The 24171-nt window shown below is 38.2% G+C and overlaps 1 protein-coding gene across 3 annotated transcripts in view; it reads left to right on the top strand.

Annotated features, from left to right (window-relative positions):
* The window catches only part of EXOC4 (exocyst complex component 4), an 807055-nt gene that overhangs the window by 376398 nt on the left and 406486 nt on the right, over positions 1–24171 (top strand). For all 3 annotated transcript variants that reach the window (XM_030853847.2, XM_060305296.1, XM_070046302.1), the window contains one exon: positions 5980–6076. In XM_030853847.2, coding sequence (XP_030709707.1) covers positions 5980–6076 — 97 coding nt within the window. The remainder of the gene's footprint in view (positions 1–5979; positions 6077–24171) is intronic.

The raw sequence follows: 24171 nt of genomic DNA, 5'->3' as shown, positions 1-24171 counted from the left end.
AGCCTGTGCACCTAGAGCCCATGCTCCACAACAAGAGAAGCCACTGCAATGAGAAGCCCGTGCACCGCAACAAAGAGTAGCCCCCGCTCTCCGCAACTAGAGAAAGCCTGCGCACAGCAACAAAGACCCAACGCAACCAAAAATAAAAAAAAATTGATTTAAGAAAAAAAAAATAAATGAAATTGAGTTATTTGTAGTGAGGTGGATGGACCTAGAGACTGTCATACAGAGTGAAGTAAGAGAAAAACAAATACTGTATGCTAACAAATATACATGGAATCTAAAAAAAAAAAAGGTTCTAAGGAACCTAGGGGCAGGACAGGAATAAAGACACAGATGTAGAGAATGGACTTGAGGACACAGGGAGGGGGATAGGTAAGCTGGGACGAAGTGAGAGAGTGGCATGAACATATATACACTACCAAATGTAAAATAGCTAGCTAGTGGGAAGCAGCCACATAGCACAGGGAGATCAGCTCCGTGCTTTGTGACCACCTGGAGGGGTGAGATAGGGAGGGTGAGAGGGAAACGCAAGAGGGAGGGGATATGGGGATATATAGCTGATTCACTTTGTTATGCAGCAGAAACTAGCATACCATTGTAAAGCAATTATACTCCAATAAAGGTGTTAAAAAAAAAAAGTTCACCTTCACTGTGGTTCTTTTTTATGTGGAAAGGCCAACTTTACATCCAGAACACATTAACAATGTCAGATGAGGCATACTGCTTTCTGTGGTTCAACAAAAGTGGCCATCAAATTCTATACTATTTTCATCTAAGCTCTTGGCACAGAGCATGCGTAATTTTAACATTTATACATTTAATATTGATTATTTTTAACTGAAAAATTAAGAGAAAGACTAATTTCCTGTTGTCAGGCTCTAAGTATTCTCAACAATTTTTAAAAATTTCACTGCAATTCTATTGACCCTAAAATAAGACAAAAGTGTTTTAATTGGTCTCACTGATGATATTGACTAGTATGATGTTGCCTAAAGTAGCAAGTATAACATTTTTTGAATTTGAACCTTTTGTTTTTTCAGTTTATTTTCCAATGATATATATGTGTGTGTGTGTGTGTGTGTGTGTGTGAGAGAGAGAGAGAGAGAGAGAGAGAGAGAGAGCGAGAGAGAGAGAGAGAGAGAGAGAGAGAGAGAGAGTGTGATCATTTAGATCCTTAACTGCTTGGTAATTCTAAAGGGAAAAAGTAGACAGTCATTTATTTGAGATGTACCATGTGTCAAATTCTGTACTGAATGCCCTGGAGTACATTATCTTACCTAAACATCACCACAAGTCTCTGAAAGAGTTTATTGCAATCTGTGTTTTATAAATGGGAAAGTTGAGACTCAGAGAATTTAAATATTTTTATCATACTTATACTACTAATAAATAGAGATCCGGGGTCTGACACAAATCTTTTTCATTCTTCCCACTGTACGGTATGTAGTCCTCTCAGGGAGAACAATCCTTTCCATTTCTTTCTGAGACTTTGGGTTTTTTTGTGTGTTTTATTAACGTGACTGTGTTAATTATAAACTACATCAAATTCTAGCTGGGAAGAATCAAGGAATATATAAGTTTAGGAGCTAATGACTTATAAGTAAATAAATTCTAAAAGAAGGGTCAGGCTGCGTGCACTAAGATGCTGTCATCCCCGCAGTCACTGTGTGGCCCTGGTGCCTTTTGCCAGTCACCTGAGGGAGCCCGTCAGCCATTGTGCTCCTTGTTAGGACCAGGAAATATGACTGGAGCATTTTGTCCCCTCCTTTCTGAACAATATATATTCTACTTGTAATATGGCTGTCAGTTCCCCTTTCTTTCCAGCCATCCATCATCCTTCAGCATTTTCTCTGGTGCCTGTCACCTGGCCTGGGACAGCAGGGATTACTGTGAGCATAATGAATGAAGGGGAGGGAGCTGCACCGGCCCATTCCCTGATCTTCTCAGGGTTGAGCAACATGTTCCCTAAGAACATTCATGACGGCAGCTCCCAGATTACTTGATTAACAGAAGGCCTGTGAGGAGGGGCGAGTTTTGTTTCTCATGCAGAATATTGAAAAGCTAGAATAAACCTCAGAGGATGGAGACTCGCAGACCATACAGTCTTTGGCCATGACCTTTACTTGTGGTCCTGACACCTTTATTTTCAAGCACTGTTTTCACTGGGTTGGTGCTGTTTAGTAGTAATTTAGTTATAGCTAGATTTGGACTTAGTCTGTGAAGAGGAAATCGCATCAAATGCAGTGTTGATGGCGCTTGGTAATGGGCTTGGAAAAGCATACAAGTTTCCTGTAGATGGAATTTTGGTTGTAGGTTGAGGTAGGAAGGGGAATTTTTCTTTTCTTTTTTTTTTTTTTTTTTAATAAGTCTGCCCAATCTTTACTTTTTTTTTGCGGTACACGGGCCTCTCACTGCTGTGGCGTCTCCCGTTGCGGAGCACAGGCTCCGGATGCGCAGGCTCAGCGGCCATGGCTCACGGGCCCAGCCGCTCAGCGGCACGTGGAATCTTCCCGGACCGGGGCATGAACCCGCGTCCCCTGCATCGGCAGGCGGACTCCCAACCACTGCGCCACCAGGGAGGCCCCAGTCTTTACTTTGTAATTAGTTTAACCGTACTGTGTGACTCGGTAATAGCCTGTATGTAGCTCACACAGATTTAGAACAAATGAAACTATTAGTTTCTAGCTTGATGCGTTGTCATCATGCCTTTATTTTCACAGCCAAATCTTCCTCCCACTGACATTTCTAGTGGCTATTGTGCCTTATTTTTGGTATTTTGCATCTTTATTCTTTGTTATCTGTGTTCCCCATGTGATTGTCATCAACAAAAGTTGACGAAGCACATCTACTAGCTGTAAGCCTTTAGGGATACAGAGAGCATTGCTGACATTTGTTAGGTTCTTGGCAGTTCACCAAGGACTTGCACATATAGTTTCTTATCTAATTCTAATAACATTCTACTGAGTTAGGTCATCGTTTCTTCCTTCATTCATTCACCAAATATATATATTTTTATAAGTACTTTCTGGGATGTTACATTCCAAGTGGGGAGAAGGTTACATAAGAACTAGAAAACAAGTCACAGTAACAGAAAAGACCTATGTTAAGGTTATATGGTTTATTTTATAAAGTCACTGTTAATGGAGTTTTGGACATTGGGAGAGGGGCACTTGACAGTTTAGGTGTAGACCTGGGCCCTAAAGGAATGGTGGGAGCGGAGAGGTCTCCCCAGATAGAGTCCAGTGTGGGCCAAGGCATTGAGGTGGTCATGCATACAGTGTGTTCAGTGTGCATGAAGATGCGAGTTTGGAGCTGGGGTAGTCAGGCCTGTATTTAATTATTGAGAATCTAAAATCAGAAAACTTCAGAATTTTTAGAAGCCATTAGAGACCATGCAGTCCAGCTCATATCTGTCCTTTAAGGATGTGCTCATATTGAGTAGATAAAGTGCATTATTTCTTGTGTGTAGATTTATGTATTTTGTAGGAAGTCATTTATGTTGTTCCTGGAGTGCTGAATATAACCTGATTTCTTGGACACATGTGCACGTTTCCTTGGTGATTCAATTCTGACTCGATTTTACGATCTTAGGAAGAGAAGTGTTAGTAAAGAAGTTATTTTTATTCTTTATTTTTTGTTTGTAACCATACCATGTGACCTTTTGAGGAAGATTTTTATTAAAGGAGTAGCGCCTGTTGTAGTGTTGATGCTCTCCTTTCGCTTTCCTTTTAACTGAGCAAAAATCACTGACTTAGCAGAACGCTGATATCTCCAATGCAAATATAATAATACAAGAGGATTTTTTTCCAAATGAGAACAAACAGCTCATGATTTTGAATCTAGAGCTGTACATGCCATTACAGTTTCTGTTTTTCTTAAGAAAAGCCATCCTTTGATTAGTTGGTGGAAACGACTGAGCCAAGTGGGATTTGTCTAGACTCTGATGCCTCTGGGAAGTCTTGATGATCCAGGCTATGGATTTCTAAAGCTTCACATGTTTTTATCAGTCAATTTCCAAGATACCTCAGAGACCATTAAGGCAGATAATATATCAGGTGAGATTTATGTTTGGTATCATGCAGAGAACTATAATTAAAAAGAAACTTTAATTTAGCAAAAATAAATGCAGTATTGTAAGTGTAGATTGTTAGGGTTTTGAGAAAGTCTATTAAATAGCATCTACCTTTCCTGTCAGAGTTCTGACACTATTATGAAATAATATAAGTAAGTAAATGGAAGATGAAATACCACTTTTATGTTGATACAAGCTAGACTGAAGGATGTAGCCTAGTTAAGAGAGCCAGATGAGTTTGCTGACTGAAAATCAAAATTAGACAAATGTACTTACTTACAGAAGGTACTGGACCACTTTATCCTTCTCTGACAAGGTAGGACCTTCATTGCTAAACTTGGTGAGACAATGCTGACTTTGTACAGGCATTCTGGTTTCTCAAGTGGAATAAGGGGGTTGCTGAGTTCTGCATGCCCCGCTTTTTCTTCTCAATTTTACCGAAGGAGTTAGTTCACTTCCCTTGAGTGGGTAAAAGATGGACAGAGGCCAGGGATTACTTTAATTGAGCTTCATCCTAATGCATAGAAACATGAAGGTGGGGGGCGGGGGAGCATTTCTCCCAACACCCCAGGATGTACATTTGTCACGTTCTAAACTCTGAAATTAGGATATATCTTAAATCAGTGACATCTTAATGGCTATCGACCGGAAGATAGTCATAATGAGTTGTTTTTGCCTCAGTACGTGTGAGCTGAGTGGTTATTCTTCACATCATGACCCTTCAGTATTTCAATTAGCGAACCTCTTAAGGACCATTTGACGAAAGAGTATTAATCTTGGTTGTTGTAAGAACACCTTCTCTTTAAACCTTCTAATAGTATCAAGAACATGTCAACATTAAACCTTGCAGAAACGGTATCAGCAGCTTGGAGTAAAATACTGGATGTACTCCTTCAAGAAATCCACTTAGTGAAATTGTTTAGAAAACAAAGATAGCGACAAGTCTGAGCCATTCAGAAGAGCTGCACTCTGAATATTATCTAGTTTTAAGAACACCTTAACCAACTCACTTTTCTTAGGTTTCCTTATTATACGTGTATGAGAGATTTTGGCTAAATACCTCTTTATCTTAAAAACCTTAATAAATCCTTAAATTTACTTATTTATGAATTATTTAACCTAGTTCTGTATATTTAAGCTGTAAAGAACTTTTCAATAAAAGAAAAAAAAAGATTCCAAATAATAAGGAAGCATTGTATACTTTAGTTAGCAGGATTTTTTTTTCTTAGTGTTACTTACAACGATAGTGTATCTTACAATTAGTGAGGTCTTGGATTTGATGAAGTATGCTTGGTTAGGTGCATGTGGGCCTCTGCTGCAACCTTTCGAGCCCTAGACAAGCCTGAACGGCACTTCTTCCTCACCCTGAAGTTTTTTTGGTTTTTTTTTGTGTTACGCGGGCCTCTCACTGCTGTGGCCTCTCCCGTTGCGGAGCGCAGGCTCAGCGGCCATGGCTCACGGGCCCAGCCGCTCCGCGGCACGTGGGATCTTCCCGGACCGGGGCACAAACCCGCGTCCCCTGCATCGGCAGGCGGACTCAACCACTGCGCCAGTAGGGAAGCCCTCCCCTGAAGTTCTCATGTGCCGTGCTGTACAAGGTTGACAGTGGTGATTAGAGATCAAAATTTTAGCCTTAACTGGGTTGTACCCTTGCATTGTTTCTTTAAATATAGTTATTCTTACTGTGCTTCCATGTTCTCACTCCAGAGTGAAAATGCAAATCCATTGCTTATTTAATGAGGAAGACTGAATCAAGTCATTCAAAATAAAATAATTTTGTAAATATTAAAGGCAGCTGTTTTCAAAGATGATCTTCCTTGTGATAGTGTAACATACATCTGATAGGCTTATTTCTTTGCAAAAGTTCTGATAAGCTAATCTCTCTTTTATTTTTTTTCTGAAAGGGGGTCCTGATGACAACTTAATTGAAGGTGGAGGAACAAAATTTGTCTGCAAACCTGGAGCCAGAAATATTACTGTCATATTCCATCCATTATTAAGGTAAGTCAAATCCTATGTACTTACTGAAGATCAATATTTTCATTATGTATGCTAATGTACTGAATGCCAGTAGGTCAGTCAGCATTAAAACAAGTCATAAAAAGAACTTTTTCCATTTTATAGGACCTCACAATCAAAGTTCGTCAATAGAAAATTAATGTCAACCCTACTAAGTAGCTACTTGGTCTCAGGAGTACTTCTTCATAGATACATTTATTTGATTTTCTTTCTTAACTACTCCCTGTCCCTGTCCTGTTCCTTGTCACTATCCCTTAACTATTTCAGGGGTTGGCAAACTATGGCCCACAGGAGAAATTTAGCCTGTCCCTTGTTTTTCTAAATAAATTTTTATTTCCAGAGTTAGGCTCATCCATTTATGTATTGCCCATAACAGTTTGGGGGCTCTAGTTGCAGAGTTGAATATTTGCAGCAGAATCCCTGTGCCTCACACAGCCTAAAATATTTACTTACTGGCCCTTTACAGGAAAAAAGAGCAGCACCATGATCTGTCTGTTTTAAACTAATGACTCAGATATCCTTTGAGAACTGGCAGGTCTCTGAACAAATAGGATTTACAAAAACTGAAAGGCATTAATATCAATCAAATATGTGGTTTTATATATTGAAGGATAAAACTTGTTAGTGATGAGAATGAAATCTATTAAAATGCTCAGTTTGTTGTGATACTGTGATTTAAGAAAATAAGAATCTGTGATACTTCCATTTAAAAACCTTCTAAGCCCTGAATACCTTTAAAAAGATACTTTTGCCGGGGGCGCAGGGAAGGGGTGTGGTTATTCAGTGGATCTCAAGTTTCAGTTTTATAAGATGAGAAAGTCCTACAGATGTTACACAATAACGTGCATATAGTTCACACTTCTGTACTGTACACCTGAAAAAGGTTAAGAAATGGTAAATTACATGTGTGTGTTTTTTTTAATTTATTCATTATGGCTGCGTTGGGTCTTTGTTGCTGCACACGGGCTTTCTCTAGTTGCGGCGAGCGGGGGCTACTCTTAGTTGCGGTGCGCGGGCTTCTCATTGTGGTGGCTTCTCTTGTTGTGGAGCACGGACTCTAGGCTCATGAGCTCAGTAGTTGTGGCTCGTGGGCTCTAGAGCGCAGGCTCCGTAGTTGTGGTGCACAGGCTCAGTTGCTCCACAGCATGTGGGATCTTCCCCGACCAGGGCTCGAACCCATGTCCCCTGCATTGGCAGGCGGATTCTTAATCACTGCACCACCAGGGAAGCCCAAATTACATGTTATGTGTTTTTGAGTACAACAAAAAAGGGTACTTTGGGGACACAGATATACAATATAATATTAATTAATTTATAATTAATTTATAATTAATCACCTAGGTAGATAGATTAATAGTAATATTAATCTATCTACCTAGGTAGATAGATTGATAGGTAGATAGCGTGCGTGTGTGTTTTTGATTATTGGAGTTAGCATGAATGTCATAGAGTGAAGTAATTCTGTATTTCTTTTCCGAATATTTTTTATCCTTGAGAAATGCACAAAAGTTGGCCCACCCATGTCAGTTTGATGTGTGCATGGCATTTGGCAGAATATTAGTGTGAGTGTTCACAGGTATGTGATATTTTTATACCGATGCATGTTTGTTCTTAATGAGCTGAAGCTTATATAGACATTTTGAAAGATGCTGGTGATTAGACAGTCTAGCAAATAACATTGTAGGTCATACATTATTCACGCATGGGAGGAAATTTTGCTGTCTTACTGCATTTTTATGAAACACAATGGTTTTTTCCTTGTCCTCAGAATTATGAAAAATATTGCTATCTTTTCAGACTGTTTGACCTGTGAAGGCCTGTGAAGCACTTGAGTGGCGGTATATTTAGATTTCAAACCCCACATTTGGGTCACTGCTTTGGAATTTATATAATAAATGTTAAATGCTTTTAGTCTTCAAACTAAGTAACGTTTGGAGATGATAAATTTTTTTTCTAAGCTTTCTCTTACTTTTGTATTTTCAAAATATGTTGTGTGATATATGCCCGAACACTGATTGCAACTAACTGGCAATTTTATATTAATGGAGTAAATTGGAGGGTCAGTCACGGTTCCAGCCAACATGTCAATGCACATTTCAGCAACAATGTGAAGAGAGGTAAGAGAAGCCAGTCTAGTTAGCAGAAAAGGGTAGGCCGGTCCTTATGAGAAACAGTAGGAAGAACTGAAAATCTTAGTGAAAAACAGAGGATTTGATATCTAATTTCAAATATATGTGCCACTTAAAAGAAATAAAGTGGTTTTGTTTTTTGTTGTTTTCTAAATCTGGATTAGAGCTAGTTAGTTGGTTGGATGGTAGAGAGATTTGACTCTACATAATGAGAATTTTCTAATGAGCCAGGCAATTCAAAAATAGGAAAGTTTTCCTTGGAAGACAGTATCGTTCCTAGAGATGCTTAATCAAAAGATGCAGTTAACAAGATGCTGAATTGTGAGGTCAACATTCTTTAAATATATGATTGGAATTCTCTATAATATACTCTGCAGCTTCAGAACTCTGGATGGAAGTGTTTCTTCCAATCCTGCTCATTTGGATTCCTTTTTTATGTTTCAGTTTAGTGCTCATGATTATCACTGACCAGGTCAAGGCCTAGTTGACCAAGGCTGTGTCATTACAGCTTTGACTTTCTTCTTTCTGACACAGAGTAAGAGAGACACTCAGACCATGACTGTACATAGAGCAATTATTAGAGTCTCTACAATGGAGTTCCTTCTACTGTCTGTCTTTTTTTCTTCTCTGCTCCTGTTTTTGTATTTTCCTTTTCTTTCCCTTGTGCCAGTAACTGGTACCTGTGATTATAAGTTAACCCTTACAGTGACTCTTAAGGCAAAAAGAAGGCATGCTTGCTTCTGCTGTAAAGCTAATATGGGACTAAAACTATATTCTCAAGTAAACCTAAAATCATCATGACTGCTGCCACGATTTTGACCTAGATTTAAGCTGATATTCTAGTTGCAGATTTTCTTCTCATTATCAATTAAATTTTCTAATGATCAATTAAAATTATTGGAAGCGTACATATGAAAGACTGTAGAGATTCTTTTCAGAGCAAAATGTTTACTTCATCGGTGTGTTGCTTTTTATGTATTCTGAGCATGTATTTGTCTTGGGCTGCAGTAGCCAATATATGCTTATTCAGCGTTCAATGAAATAGGTTTCCGTCCAGCTGGAGGCCCATTTACATCTGATTTTGAAACCTAAATTGATAATGTAATTTGGTGTCAAAAATAACATAGGAATACCTAGAGGAAAAACGTGGTCTCTCCCTTTAATAACTTATATTCCTTCTGGGTGTTGGCTCTACACTGTTTCTCTGTATTTTATTTTAGCCTTTCCTTTGCTTCTCAGAAAACACCCCCTCCCCGCATCCATTTTGTTCTCTTATTTCTGCTTTGCATACTTTGTTATAGGGTTCTTGCTTGGTCATTATCGACTTTCTTACATTCAGTAATTGTCATTTGAACATTTAATTATTAATACCTCCTACTATTTTTTTTTAAACACGTCGTACAGCAAGTGAAATATTTTCCATTTCATGGTCAAGAAACCCTTTTAATTTTCCTTTTGTAGTTCAAAACAAACAAAAAGAAACCTCAAACTAAGCACAGTATTTTTTTGAGACTTTGTTATTTAATAAGTGAGAGAGGAGTGTTCTTTGATTCAAGCAAGAGAAGCAAGAACAACCAGATTTAAAGAATCAAGGTGGAAGTACCATAAGAGAAGGTTTAATTTTTAATTACCTTAATTTAATGTTTTGGTAAGAGCATTGGTTTTGAACTTGGAAATGCTGGGTTTGCCCTTTCTATTCTTTTGGAATTGAAATAGATACTGGAGTTCTTGATGTCCTAGAGTGAGTAGTTTTCAGTACTCCTGGGAGAATTTTAATTACTTAGTGATTATTATTATTAAACTCATTGAGTATTCTTTAAAGCCTATTCCTGTAAGCTACCACCTTGTAAATAGGTAAGAAAGTATTTGACACATAGGAAGAAGAAAAAGGTGTAATGCCAGAAAGTTTCTAGGATGTTGCCCTTAGTGAAAGAATATTGAAGTATTTTACTTAATTGGGCTCTATGAATTCAAAATCTGTACATATTTTGAAAGCTAATCTTCTTTTTTTTTTTTTCTTTTTCATTCTTATTGGGATATGACATATTGGGTTGGCCAAAAAGGTCGTTCAGGTTGTTCTGAACATCTTACAGAAAAACCAGAACTAACTTTTCAGCCAACCTAATACATTAATGTGTCCAAATCCTTACATATATATTTTCATATATTTGTATGCATTTTTACATATGTGTCCCAAAATGTAACCATGACCGAGGTCAATATATGAAACACTGATATAGATCATTTGCGGTGCCCCAGAAGATTTCCTCCTATTGACGGTTGATAGCCATCCCTCATAGGTAGTCATTGTTCTCATTTCTTTGGTTGTAGATAGATGGGTTTTGCTTGAACGTCATCTGAATGGAATACTACAGTAAGTCCTCTTTGGTGTCTGGCTTCTTTGGTATAACATTATGTCTATGTCAGTTACCATCTTTTTGGAAGTAGTAGCAGTAGTTGGTTTCTTTATGTCAGTCACTGTACCAGTATACCACTGAAATTTGCAGTTATAAAAACACAATATTTAATTACTGTTTTGGAGTAAATGAGAACTTTTTAGGATTTTATGGTCCGAAGACCTGCTTACAATTTAAACTCCTTCAAAACAACTTTTCAAGAAATCTTTTGCTTTCCTATCTTGTGGGACCAAGGAGCCACCCACGCAAGTAAGAGATTGTGGGGACAGCTGGGGCGTGGTCTAGCTGGGTAGGCTAGGTGGTGAGCCAGGGTGCCCGGAAGCCAGACTACTTAGATAATGAATATATACTGTGTCCTTGGAAGTAAAAGCCTGGGAAGATAAAATTAATTGACTCTGTATTTCCCAGACTTTGGGATTTATGAATCAGTCAGTGAAAAAATAATTAGAACCAACATAATTTGCCAGTTTTAATAAAGAACAAGAATTTCAACACTAAGAAAAGTAAAAAGTCATATAACCCAGAATTAAGAATTATCTTTCTCACAGAAAGATAGTTGGCAACTTAAGTCAGCATTCTTAGGCAAATATTAATACGTAGGAATATCACAGCAAGCAATGAGCAGGCTGAGGCCCAGCTGAGAGGCTCTACCATAACTGTAGAGAGGAGGTAAATCATGTGGTTCTGGTCCATAACGGACAGTCAGTAAAAATGTTTTGAACAAATGAGTCATTGGCAAGTGGGTAGGCAAGTTTTAAAATCACAAAATAAGCTTGATCGATATTAAGTATTCTTTTAGTAGGTCTTGGAGTCTTGCATTTTAATTCTTGCTTATTAAAAGATACGTGTTTTTAACCTCTTTATACTATCTTGAGCTTATTGTTAATTACCGTTATTCATTGCCTTCACTTTAGCTACTCGGTTATTAGAATATAGTATATTCTGTCCAGTCACGTTTGTCATAGCCACTTTGTTTTCTGAGTTTTAATCCATCTGCAGCCTCTCCTGTGGCCACGAGAACTCCCTGTCAGCAGAGATGCCTGCCACCCCCGGGCAGCTCTCTTGCTGTGCCCAGTGTGCTTGGGGTGCTGGCATCAGCAAAGCCATCAATATCTCGTTTGCGTATTTTATTTATTTTTTAAATGTCAGAGTGGAAATAAGGGTAGCAAAGAAAATTGTATGAAAAGAGGCTACTAAATCGATTCTTTCAAGTGAAATTAGAAATGCTGAGCCGGGTTTGATAGAGGTGCATCAGTGCTCAAAAATGCATCTGAGCGAATCTACACTTCTTTCTTATTTTGAAGCTTTCAAGAAAATTGAAATGAGGATTTCACTGAAGAATAAAAAGGACCCAACATCCTTCTCCGAAAGTTGGAAGCCCTATTCTTTATAAGCCTTAATTCATTACATTTTCTCTTTTACATATTTTTGATTGATGTGTTGATTTTTCAAGATGCAACTCCCGACATTCACTAGGAGTTGAATGTACTTAAGATAAACTGAAATTTCATGGAAAATTCTTCAATTTAATCATATTTTTCTGTTAATTACTTTTTATTCATTTACTCCTTTTTTTCAACAAGTATTTATTGAGTGATTCATGTGTGCCAGACATTGTCCTTGCCTTTGTTCCTTATTAAAGCATTGTAGTAATTTGAGAATAGAAGAAGATCCGTGACAAAGAAGTCCATTATCCCACCAGTGCTCAATTTCCTTAATTTTTCCTATTTACTCTTAGGCATTTATTTGTTGTAGAGGTACATCTCTTTGTGTGGCCTTTCCTTTTTCAGAGGCAGTTTCTCCTCTAGCCTTAGTCCCATTTCCCTCCATGCCCTCTGGGATCTTGTTCTTTTTGTTAGCTCCTATCACTTCTCTGTCTTCAGTCATTTCCTCCCTACTGGCTTCTTCCCTGGGACCCATAGATATGCTCAACCTCTCCCATTTTATAAAATCTCTTTTCTTAATCCTGCATATCACCCACACCCCCCGCCCCCATCCCCAGCCTATCACTTAAGTTTCCTGTTTCCTTACTACTGAGCTGTTCAGGTATATGCTGTGCTCTTCATTTCTTTCCCTCCCTGCCCATTCATTTGCACACTCTTGACCCAGACCCGTCACCGTCTCAATGCCAAATCTCAAGGGTATTTTTCAGCCTTGTCTTACCTGATTTCATTACTGTTTTACACAACTGATCCTGCTTTTGTATTTCAATCTTTTCCTTCTTTGCTTCTCTGTCACCACTGTCTCTGGCCTCTTCTTCCTCTTCAGATCATCGTTCTCAGGCTTGTTAAGTTTCCCTTGTCTCTACCTGCTCACTCAACACATGTTCTCCACAGAGCCTTCCTAGACTCTTCTTTGCTTACTCTGCCATTATCTCACCCATTCAGTATTTTCAGCTATAACTTTCAAAACAGTATCTCCAAACTGAACTGTCTCCAAAGGTCCGGGAAGCAGGTTCGGGTCTAAAACTGAACTACTAATAATTATCTGTCTAAATTTTCCATCCCCAACCTCTACTCCCCTATGCATACCTACGTCCTATGCCAAATCTTCTTCTGCTTCTAATCTTCCTTTATTGCCTGTCCTGAGAGATGGATGCCTCCAGCTCTTTTGGTGACCAAAAAAATCTTGGCATCCACTTAGAAAGCTCTTATCCTCCTTACCTGACTCATGCACTGTCATTCATTTTTTGTCACTTCTACTTCATAATTATGTCTCATATCCATTCTCTCCTTCCCATACCTGTTGCTATTGCTTTACTCTCTCAGCTTTCTAATTGGTTCCCATTACTCCAAACTTAAACTTCTCTAATCTGTCTTCCATGCCTCTACCAGAATGATTGTGCTGCTTCCCTCTTCTTTGTGATTTCCTGTTGTCTGCTACTGCAGTCGGAATGACTTTTTGTAGAGTATAAGTCCTTCTTGACCTTATCCGTACAGCTCTTACACTCACCTTTTATACTTTAGACCCTCACTAGACCTTTCCTTTCCCTAGGTCTGTCATGCTGTTACCCACATTTATTTATTTCTATCCAAAATCTACCCACCCATGCCAACCTTCTACTCATTTTCATTATCTGGCATACACTTTATTGTTTCAGATTCAGTCATGTCTGGTCTTCTCTATGAACTTTCACTGGGCTTACACTCACCCGCCCTTGCAAAATGTGAGTTGAGTTTCCTTTTGAATTTTTTGAGATTTCCTTTTGAATTTTTTAAGTTATCTTGCTTCAGACATATTTTCATTATAACACTTAACACATCATCTTGGGACGGCTCAGGGCAGGACACAGTCTTATTTTGAAATTAATATACCCACACCCAGTGAAAATGTTAGAATAGAAAAATAACTGCCTTATCGTGGGAAAATGGTAACATCTACAATTACTAGTGATGTTTGGGAAGAAGGAGCAGAATAAGGATGAGAAAGGGAGTTGCATTGTATTCAAACTTAAGTTTGTTTTTTTTTTTTTTGCGGTATGCGGGCCTCTCACTGTTGTGGCCTCTCCCCCTGCGGAGCACAGGCTCCGGACGCGCAGGCTCAGCATCCATGGCTTACGGGCCCAGCGGCTCCGCGGCATGTGGGCTCTTCCCAGACCGGGGCACGAACCCGTGTCCCCTGCATTGGCAGGCGGACTCTCAACCACTGCGCCACCAGGGAAGCCCAAACTTAAGATCTTTGCTTGGATATCTATTTGATATCCAGAGATAAATTATAAAATTTCCAAATATGTTTTGTGGTAAAGTTATTTAAGGAGAACTTATTCTTACTTAGGTCATTGTAGAGATGAGGATGAAGCAGAGAGAAAGTCACCTCTTTTGCTATCTTTAGTGCTTTTGTTAGCTGAGAGGCTGCCTGTGTTTGATTTAAAATGATCATCTGTAAAACTCCTTAAGGTAGACCGATAATTTCCCATGACAGCACATAAAGCGCTTTCTCTCCTCCCCTCCCCAAACCCAAGCACACACACCACAGGAACTTCCTATGTGAGACATTTGTTTAAAGTCGCCTGTCAGAAAAGGTGTGACAACAAGTCTCTCAGGTTTGAAGTTTGCAAACATCCTTCCAACTTACTGAACATCACAAAGACTGTCAAAATTTTTATTTCCCCATATTTTCTCTTTTCTCGAGGAGAAAAACCATTACAGATGTAAATGTTAGGAGCATTTTGTTATAGGCTTTGGAGAGTCTGCAGGAAGTTTTTTTCATAGTTTGGACTGGGGAGAGGAAGGGAGCCTCTGCTGCCATTTTGAAACCTTTCTAGCAATTTAAGTGAACTGTACTGCTGGGAACTAGATATTTTTTCTTCCAAATATTCGTTATATCTCATTTCCTTTTTTCTACTTTCTCTGAAAAATAGGCCTTGATATTTCTAAATTTTCAATTTACTTTTCCTTTTAGTTTCTTCTCAGTCTTTTAGACTCTCTACCAAACCCATTCTCGTATTAAGCATCCACATAGGGATTTACCTGGGGGTTGGATGAAACATGTTTATATGTGCTACACTTGTTTCAGATATTATTTGGTGGATAGTGAATAACTACTGAGAAAGAAACCAGTTGTTCTTCTAAATATAATTAGCAACCCCAGCCTAGAAGAAGTTTGCATTTGGTTGTGATGAAGCCTGTGGCATGCCCTCTGCGCAGACAAGAAGGGGAAGACAGATGCATTTCTAATGCAATCAGGAAGCCCCTCTGTAATTTAAATATATTAGCATATCCTGAGAAAGGTGGTGTTTCACTGTCCCTAAGATAACTCAAAGTCTCTCCCAAACAAACATGATTGAATTACTTGAGGTCCTTAATGGATCAATGCTGTCTATGCTCGGTATCACAGCAAACTCCAAGAAAACTTACTGAAGTCCTAAGGAGTCAGTTTATTGATGCAGTCCTAGTGATTTTGGTAGCATTGCTCACATCCAGTTTGCCACCAAAAGTTTGATGCCATGCAAACATTGCATTTCTGGAACACTAATATTGTTTCCTACTTGTACCCAGAAAGAATAATGAGTATACATCTTGGATCCTTGTATTTCAGGTTATATATAAAAGAGTAAATAATCGTTTTGAAACATTCTGAATTCTAGGAATGTTAGGGTAATGTGGGATGAAATTGATCATCTAAGCATACGTTCTGGGTATCACTTTTGCAATCTGCTTGTGTATCGTAAAGGTCTCAAGTAAATGATAATAAAAATAACTAAAATTATTGAGCCCTAGTGATATCCCCAGCTATGTTTTAAATGCTTTAACCTATATATCTAATTCATTCTTCACTGCAACTCTATGTGGTAGGGATTATTATTATCCTTATTTTATAGGTAAGGAACCTGAGGCCTAGAGAGTTGATGTGTTTTGACCAAGATCACCCTATTGCAAATAGAAGGGCCAGGATTAAAGCCCAGGCAAAAGTACCCCAGAGCCCTTACCTCCTACTCTGTATTTCAAGGGTGTGCCTCTATTCAAAACCCTTAAAATAGGAGGTTTCTCAGGCTCTAGGGCTCTTCCACGGAAGTAGTTCATAACCATAATTCTCCTGCTGGCTTAGAAAAAAGGATTTTTCTGTTAAAAAAAAATGAAGAGTAAAAGACACAATATGACTAGCTCTGGGTCCCAGAGACATTGCAGGCCAGGTCAAGAGCAGAACCTCAGAGTGCTTTGTCATGGTGGCCTAGTCTCATCACTATACCCTTCTCTTAGTTTTGCTTCTAAAAGATAAGCATCTGAAAATAGTTGGGCTGACTTAGAAGAAAACTTTATGAATTTAACTGGTTAATTAGGTGTAATTATTTGCATAACTTAAGAATTTTGATTATATAAATTTACCCAAGGTAACTTTTCAAACGTATTTAAAATAAAATTTAATTTATGTGAAAGAAAATTTCTGTACACAGATTAGGGATGTCTCTGTTGCAAGAAAGAATTAGCACTTGGGTGTTTTTGGAATAGAACATTGTGATCTCCCTATTAGCTTTGAATCTTGATATGAAGTGAAATGAAAACTTTCAAGAACCCTTGTGCTACTTACAGGAATAGCTTCTTTATGAACATTCTCTGTTGGCATTATCTTCTGGAAAGCATGCATTTCCATGTGTTTCGTGGCATTACATTATTTCTCCAGTGACTCCTGCCATTGTGAGCTCTTGTTTTTTTCAATGAGATATGACAAGTATCATATTCTCAAATATTCTAGTCTTCATATTGCTATTACAAATTGACTTTAAACGCATATATCTCTTAATGTATATGATTATTTTAAAGCAGCATGATAGAGCAGGAGCCAGAAGAGGAGAGGAAAGCAATTCTAACATACCCAGACCATTTGTTTGTATCATCTTGCTAACCCTAACTCTTATATGAGGAAGAGTCGACACATCTATATGTTTATTTGGAAAAGTTTGAGTAAATGATTAGCAGTTTGATTCAGAAACTTTATTAATTTTTAAAAATTTAATTTTTATTTTATATTGGAGCATGGTTGATTTACAATATTGTGTTAGTTTCAGGTATACAGCAAAATGATTCAGTTATACATATATCCATTCTTCTTCAGATTTTTAAAATTCACTTGTTCATTTAGTGTTTATACTTTTCTAAAAAGAATGTGAACAGCTGGTTGAACACAGCTGACCCTTCAACAATGTGGAGTTTAATCCGCCTCTAACTTACAGTCAGCCCTCTGTATCCAGGTTCCTCTGCCTTCTGGGATCCAGCCATCCTCAGGCCATTTAGTACCGTAGTATTTACTGTTGAAAAGCATCCATGTGTACGTGGACCCGCACCGTTCAAACCAGGGTTGTTCAAAAGTCAACTGTATTTTGCTTGAGGAGCAGTTAAAAACTTGAAGTTGTGGGGAAACAATACCAGAAACAATTTATGAAAGGAAAGCAATAGAAGTATTTAATTTTTCTTAATTCATTTCTCTTAATATACCTGTGCTTTCCATCGCCTGCCTTAAATATCAGGAAGAGAAAGAAATGAGTGATTTTTCTCTGTGGTGGATTGCAATGAATATTGAGTGGACTTTTTTTGTCGTGGTGTAAGTCTCAGTATACCACTCATAAAGGAAAATAATTTTAAGGTTTAAAATTTAGCTTAGCATTTTCTTGAGCTTATTATTTTAAAATAGTACCCTCTTTCCTTTTAAAAAATACTGATATTTTCAAACCCTTTGTATAATTTCTTCCTAAGGTTTGCAAAACTCCCCCTGAGGTTTCTTCTGGTTCCCTGGAATTCCTCCTCTCCAGATATTGACAAAATCATTAAACAAGCCTGAAGCTTCATGATTACTTTTCCAGCGCCACTTTCATTGCTCTTTATCATTATGTTTAGTTATGTTTCATCTAGTTTTCAATATATGTGACAGGGTTCATATCCAGCCAACTGGAATTAATTTCACAGCTAAGCCTTTCACGAGCTGGCTCTGTAACATGCTCTGCCAGATACTGCCATGTGTGAAGCATTACTTTTTTACCACTAAAGATTATTTATCACTTGACTTCTTCCATGCTCATTTGTGTTTCTGAAGAAGGCAGGGAGAGGTGTGCCTGCGCTGAGTGTTTCTCTGGCTTTCCTCTGTGTGAACCTCACTAATAACTGTGAATCACCACCTTCTGTGCCTTTCCTTTTGAGCAAGAGGTGGGAAGTGGAGGTGCTTTGAGTGTAATGCCTTGCTTCTCAGCAAGAGGATGCCCTCAGAAGCTCTGGTGTTGCTCTAACCTACCTCCCTCGCTGCCCATTAGTGGCCTGAGAGGGTATTAAGAGCGAGAATGTGGTTTGGTGGGGAAACTATTGGAACTGACCTCATGAAATAATTTTTTAAGACCTTAGTCCTTAGAGGTTTGATGGTAAGTGACTGGGGAATTATTGAATATTGTATCACTACTTTGGGGAAAAATAATTTTAGCTAAACATTTCAGGGATAAGAGAAAGGAAGTGTTTATATTTCTAAGATTTGGTAATGTTCCAGATTGCTACCATTTTGTAAGTATCTAAAACAGACTTTTTTAATACTCTGAACCAGCTTAGAATGAGTCTTTTATTGGACCGTTTTTCCTTTATTTATCAGTTTGATAATTTAATTTTATGGCCAAGATATATTCCCTGGCTTAGAGATTTCCCTCACGTGGCGTGATTAGCAATCGTGTGTGAAATAATTATGTGGAAACATTACTAGCGAATTACTGCTTGTCTAAATACTGTATGTTTTCACTTGAGAACATTGGCTCTGGAATGTATTCCTGGCACTGTGAAGGAAAAAAAAGTCTTGAAGTTAAAATGCAGCCAGAAGTTAATTTGTGAAATGGAGCTTTAAGCTCAGTTGTTCCTCACACTGGCAGCAACTTGAGGTTGCTTATGTCCTTTCTAGAATGAAAAGTGTGCCCTTTAAGACTACTTAGTCATATTTTCAATCTTCAAATTGGTAATTTCTTAGAGAAAGAGCCAAAACTTTACCCGGTCAGTGTTTGTGCCTGTGTGTTGTTACACAGGATCTAAATGATAAATCCTAATTAATACCACTTAAAACTAATGGAGTGGCCATTTCAAGGTCCCTTACTACAGTAATTATGCCTTGGAACAGGGAAGTGAGTCTTATATTAAGATTTTATACTAATAATTCTGGCCGACTTCTGATACTGTGTTGGACCCCAAGTCGGGAATAGTTTTCTTATCATAAATATAATGAATAACCTACCCTGCTGGATATTTACTGTTTGGGGGAATTGACTCTAATATGTAAAATAACTGTAGTACAAGAAATTCAAAGAGGGAGAAAAGCCAGGAGTCATATTCTTATTTTCTATGTTGTTTTATCCTACGGTAGGAAGAAGTTTCTCATTTGAGCTTATGAATAAAGCTTTCTTAGTATTGAGATTGGTCCATTTGATTTCTGGAGTGGACGTTTCTTATGTGTCCCCAAAGCAAGAAAAAAAGAAGAGAGGGTGTTTCTTTGCTGATTTAATTATTATGACCATAAAAATTTCTTTGAATATGTTCTAAGTACTCCCCATGTGAGAAAGAAGGAAAAGTGAAGGAAGTCATTCACCACATTTCCCCCTTTTTCTCCCCAAAGAGGGCCTCAGAGTTCTGTAATAAAAAGCCACTTTCTCCTCACTCCCAGCATTTGATGTCGATGATTGACAGCGTGCGTGGAGACTTAGTCTCATTAGGGTCTCGGCCAAGGAACACATCACGGCCAAGAAGATCAAAACTCTGAACTGAAGCAGGAACTTTTCATTCAAACTTGAATAAATGTCGAGGAAAAGTATGATATATCTTCCAAAAATTAAAACAAAATGATTAAAAAATCAACACCTATAGTCTCTTAGCACTACAGATTCTGTGTTTGTTTTGAATTGAACATTTTCAGAAAAACATCATGATTCATTAGTCTGAAAAATTATTGCATTATCATAAGAAAGGGATTGTTGACTCTAATAGAAGCAGGCTTTGGATCACTTATAGTATGATTTAGCCTCATAGCATTAAACCATAATATGAAGATACAGATTGCTTGTTCACTGAATAGGATGATTTTAAATATTACTCTGAGGACTTCTGTCTGATACCAGAATTGCCCACAAGGACCTTACTTTGTAACTCCAAAACTCTAGTAGGCAGATGTTATTTGGTAAGTCAGTTCTCTTTATTAGCTTAGAGATAAACAGAAAAACTGGTTGGTTTCCTTTTCTGGGTAATTTGGCTATAACGTTGATGGTTTATAACTGCCATTCTCCCTATGGCATCCACAGTTAATAGTCTTAGTGTAGATGAAAAGCTACCAGCATAAGTACTCAGAATATAAGGATGTATTTTGTGAAATGTATACGTATGGGGAGGGAGTGAATTGTGATTACATTCACAAACAGCCTAAAGGTACAGTGTATCTTTAATGAAGATAAGTGGGACATGGTGGAGAGTTTCTTCTTCTGATTACTCCCAAAGAAATTGAAGGCTACATATGGGTAAAATGCAGGTTTTTCTTTTTTTGTTCGTAGAGAAATATAAGCTATTAAATTTGTCTTTAACATAATATAGAGATTGTAGCACTTTTTTAATAAACACAACAATTGTTTTAAAAAAACCCAAAAACATTGCAGTTGCATTCAAGCCACTTAGAGGGAATGGAGCAATGGGAGGAGTGGAAAGTAACAAAGGGAAATTAAAGAGAAAGAAAAGAGTGACATGGATGCACAGAGAAGGGGGAACAGTGGGGGAACAGTGAGAGAGGGTTCAGGAAGGAGACGTAGCAAGAGAGAAGTGGAGACAGGGTGGCGGCCGACAAGGGAAAAGCAGCCCCAGGACCAATGGCCTTCAGTGCCTCCTTGTCTGTTGGCCTCAGAGCAATTGCCTATTTTTAATTTTTTTTGTTTTTGTTTCTGTTTTTTATTGTGGTACGCGGGCCTCTCACTGCCGTGGCCTCTCCCGTTGCGGAGCACAGGCTCCGGACACGCAGGCTCAGTGGCCATGGCTCACGGGCCTAGCCGTTTCGCGGCATGTGGGATCTTCCCGGACTGGGGCATGAACCCGTGTCCCCTGCATCGGCAGGAGGACTCTCAACCACTGCACCACCAGGGAAGCCCTATTTTTACTTTTTTTAATTAGAATTTTGACTGTCCCTCCGTTCTCCAAACTCTCATTCATAATCCTGATTTTCACTTACAGATATAAAGATAAAAATAGCTTTTGTGACATTATCTTAAAAACTCACAGGCCAGGCACTATATGAAAGTGGACCCTTTTTGGACTTAAACAGTAACTCTGCTTTTCCTGGTTGAAAAGAAGAAAACCAAGGAGTAAAAGTCTCCAGGGCAAAGAAACTTGACAAATTTAAAACTATAAATAACAATGCTTACTATTTTCTAATTTTCTAATTAGAGTAAATTTTAGGAAGAGAGCAAAATGAGTGAGATTGTGTCCTTTAAGAGTAGTGAAACCTGAAGTGATATATTTGCACCTATCATGGACCAGTTGTACGTAGTGTTTCCTGTAGATTTGGATGGGCCCGAGGGTGTCTTCTATGGAAACTTCAGAGAGGAAGGAAAACATTAATATTAACCATAATAATGTTTTATATTTGTAGGTAGACACTATACTTTCAGATTCTCTATTACATGGAATTGGTTTGGAATCCAAAACCATAACCCAGCTTTCAGAAGTTTTTTTTCTAAAGGCCAAGGCAAGACTCTGCACTTTACCAGGATCAAATGTTTCTCAGTGTATTTGCCTGTCACAGTTGAAAATGCCCACTAATACCAGCACGCCCTTTCATTTATAAAATTGTGTCTCAAAGTCATTTTTTGAAGTGTATACAAGGCTGCTCTGTACTATTTTGGTTTCGTTTGCACACAAACGTAGCCATTCATTTACCTTTTAGAACTTTCGTTCCCCTCTGGCAGGTTAACAGGGCAAATACCTTCTCTAATCTTCCCCCCCCCCACGCCCCAGGGTCTTCAGCTCTGCAAACATCCCGTCATTGCTTGTAAACTCTCCAAATCTCAGCAAATACCTTTCCCTGTGTAGCTGAATTTTCTTCCCTCTATAGCTCCATTTTCCTCTCTTCTGACAGGTAAGAATAAGGAAGCCCAACTTTTTGAGCATTTTTCTGTTGTCACTCTCAAAACAACTGCCCTGTTTCTGAACTGCACAGAACTTGAAGTGAACAAACTAGAAATGCGTGAGAGTTGGGGTGTTCTCAGTTCTGAGCTCTTGTCTTTATACTGGCATGGTGTGAGAGTAAAGGCATCATAGTGCCCGGGGCAGAAGAGAATTCGGGGCTGGAGGAATTCAATTTTGTTAGGTCAGGGTGAATAGGAGGTAATTAAGAATCTAGTCAGGAAAGATATAGGCAGTCATGGGAAGAAATGAATTTCCTCGTAGATAACATGTGTTTTTTTCCCCTTTGGGACTCGTAAAATAGGGTTTCTAGTATATGGAGTCTTTTCTTAATAAGAAATCTAGTAGTGCACTGGGCCATCTCTGTCATTCCAGCACTGGTTCTATGCATGCGTGAATAAGGGTTTATAAAAAATCAAGCCTGCATGAAAGAATATGCCTTAGTAGGAATTTACAGGAGGGCCTTAAGTTCACTAGAATTCTGAGAGCTGTGAGTGAGTTTAGCCCTGAAGGCAGAAATACTGTTGAGATTCAGGTGTTGGAGTCAAGCCATCTAAGTTCCATTCCCGTTTTAGTAACTGAGCATCAGTAAGTGTCAGTTTCTTCATTTGTAAAGTAGGAATAATGCCATTAGCTTAGTGGGATTGTTAGAAAACAAGCCAATGTACCTAAATTAATTACTTAGAATTGTACTTGAAACACAGTAAGGTCTGGATAAATGATATTTGTAGAGGCTGTTGCCATAGAAACTGAAAATTGATAGTTTAAATGGATTACCATTTTTAATGGTCTGAGAGGCCTTACCATTTGGAGGCTGTTGGTTATCTAAAGCAGACTGAGGTGGGGTGGGGGGAATGTGTGGAATATCTGCCCCTTTCTTATCTCTGTACTGGGACCAGCAAACTCTTTTTCCTGTTGCTTGGGGCTTATTCATGGTAAAGTAATAGGATATATGGCTCCTATATTGAAGTATGGAAGGAGTTGGAGAAAGATTGCCCGCACTTAAATTATTAAGGGCTGAATTTTAAGCTTTAGTGACAAAGATAACATTCTGGGGGTTTTCATATTAGTACGTAGAATATGCTACTTTCTTTTCTCCCTATGCAGAGACAATAGTGAAATTAGGGATTGGAAACAGTAGAAAAGTATCCAAAGTATGTAACTGGAATAATGAGAATTGTTTTTAAATCCCAAATACATACACTAAGAAGGTAACAGTAGCCCCCTGAAATACAAAAAAGATCTAGTAAAATGATGAATGACCCATTAATTAAAATAATGGTGCAAATGAAATGGTAGCAGAATATAGATGGAATTACTCTCTCTACAGACACATTTACATTAAACAAATTCATCGTGAGGGCTATAGTGAACCTTATGGAAGAAAAAGATAGGCAGCCTCTAGATAGCTACCTGTTTAAAAATGTTTCCACCTTTAGTAGAAAATATTTCCAAAAATAACAAGAATGACAGTTACTTGAACTAATTGAATCAGGCATGACTCTCTCTAGAAGATGTCCCAATTAATTAACACCAACTAGAATATTGTAGAATTATGTAGTACAGTTTTTTTAGTGATTTCTTTCAAAGTTTTATATAATATTTACCTGTGTTTTACTTTTGATTTCCAGGTTTAGGAATTAAATCGAGGGTGGTGGTGGTGGAGAATTTCTGATTTGGGGACTTGAAAAGAATCCAGAAGAGTATTTCAAATAACAAATGACATTTAGGGGGAAAAAAAGCTCATTCATATAACTTAACATGTGCCATGAAGATACAAAGACAGCCAAGGAGATCATCAGAAATGGCAGATATTAAAATGACATTTCTTTGAGTCATTTGTAGTGAGGTGGTGGATGGACCTAGAGTCTGTCATACAGAGTGAAGTACGTCGGAAAGAGAAAAACAAATACTGT

Source organism: Globicephala melas, chromosome 9 (assembly GCF_963455315.2).
Source record: "Globicephala melas chromosome 9, mGloMel1.2, whole genome shotgun sequence".
In the NCBI taxonomy this organism is placed as follows: Eukaryota; Metazoa; Chordata; class Mammalia; order Artiodactyla; family Delphinidae; genus Globicephala; species Globicephala melas.
The sequence above is the reverse complement of the archived record's forward strand: the minus strand, read 5'-3'. Positions and strand labels throughout refer to the sequence as shown.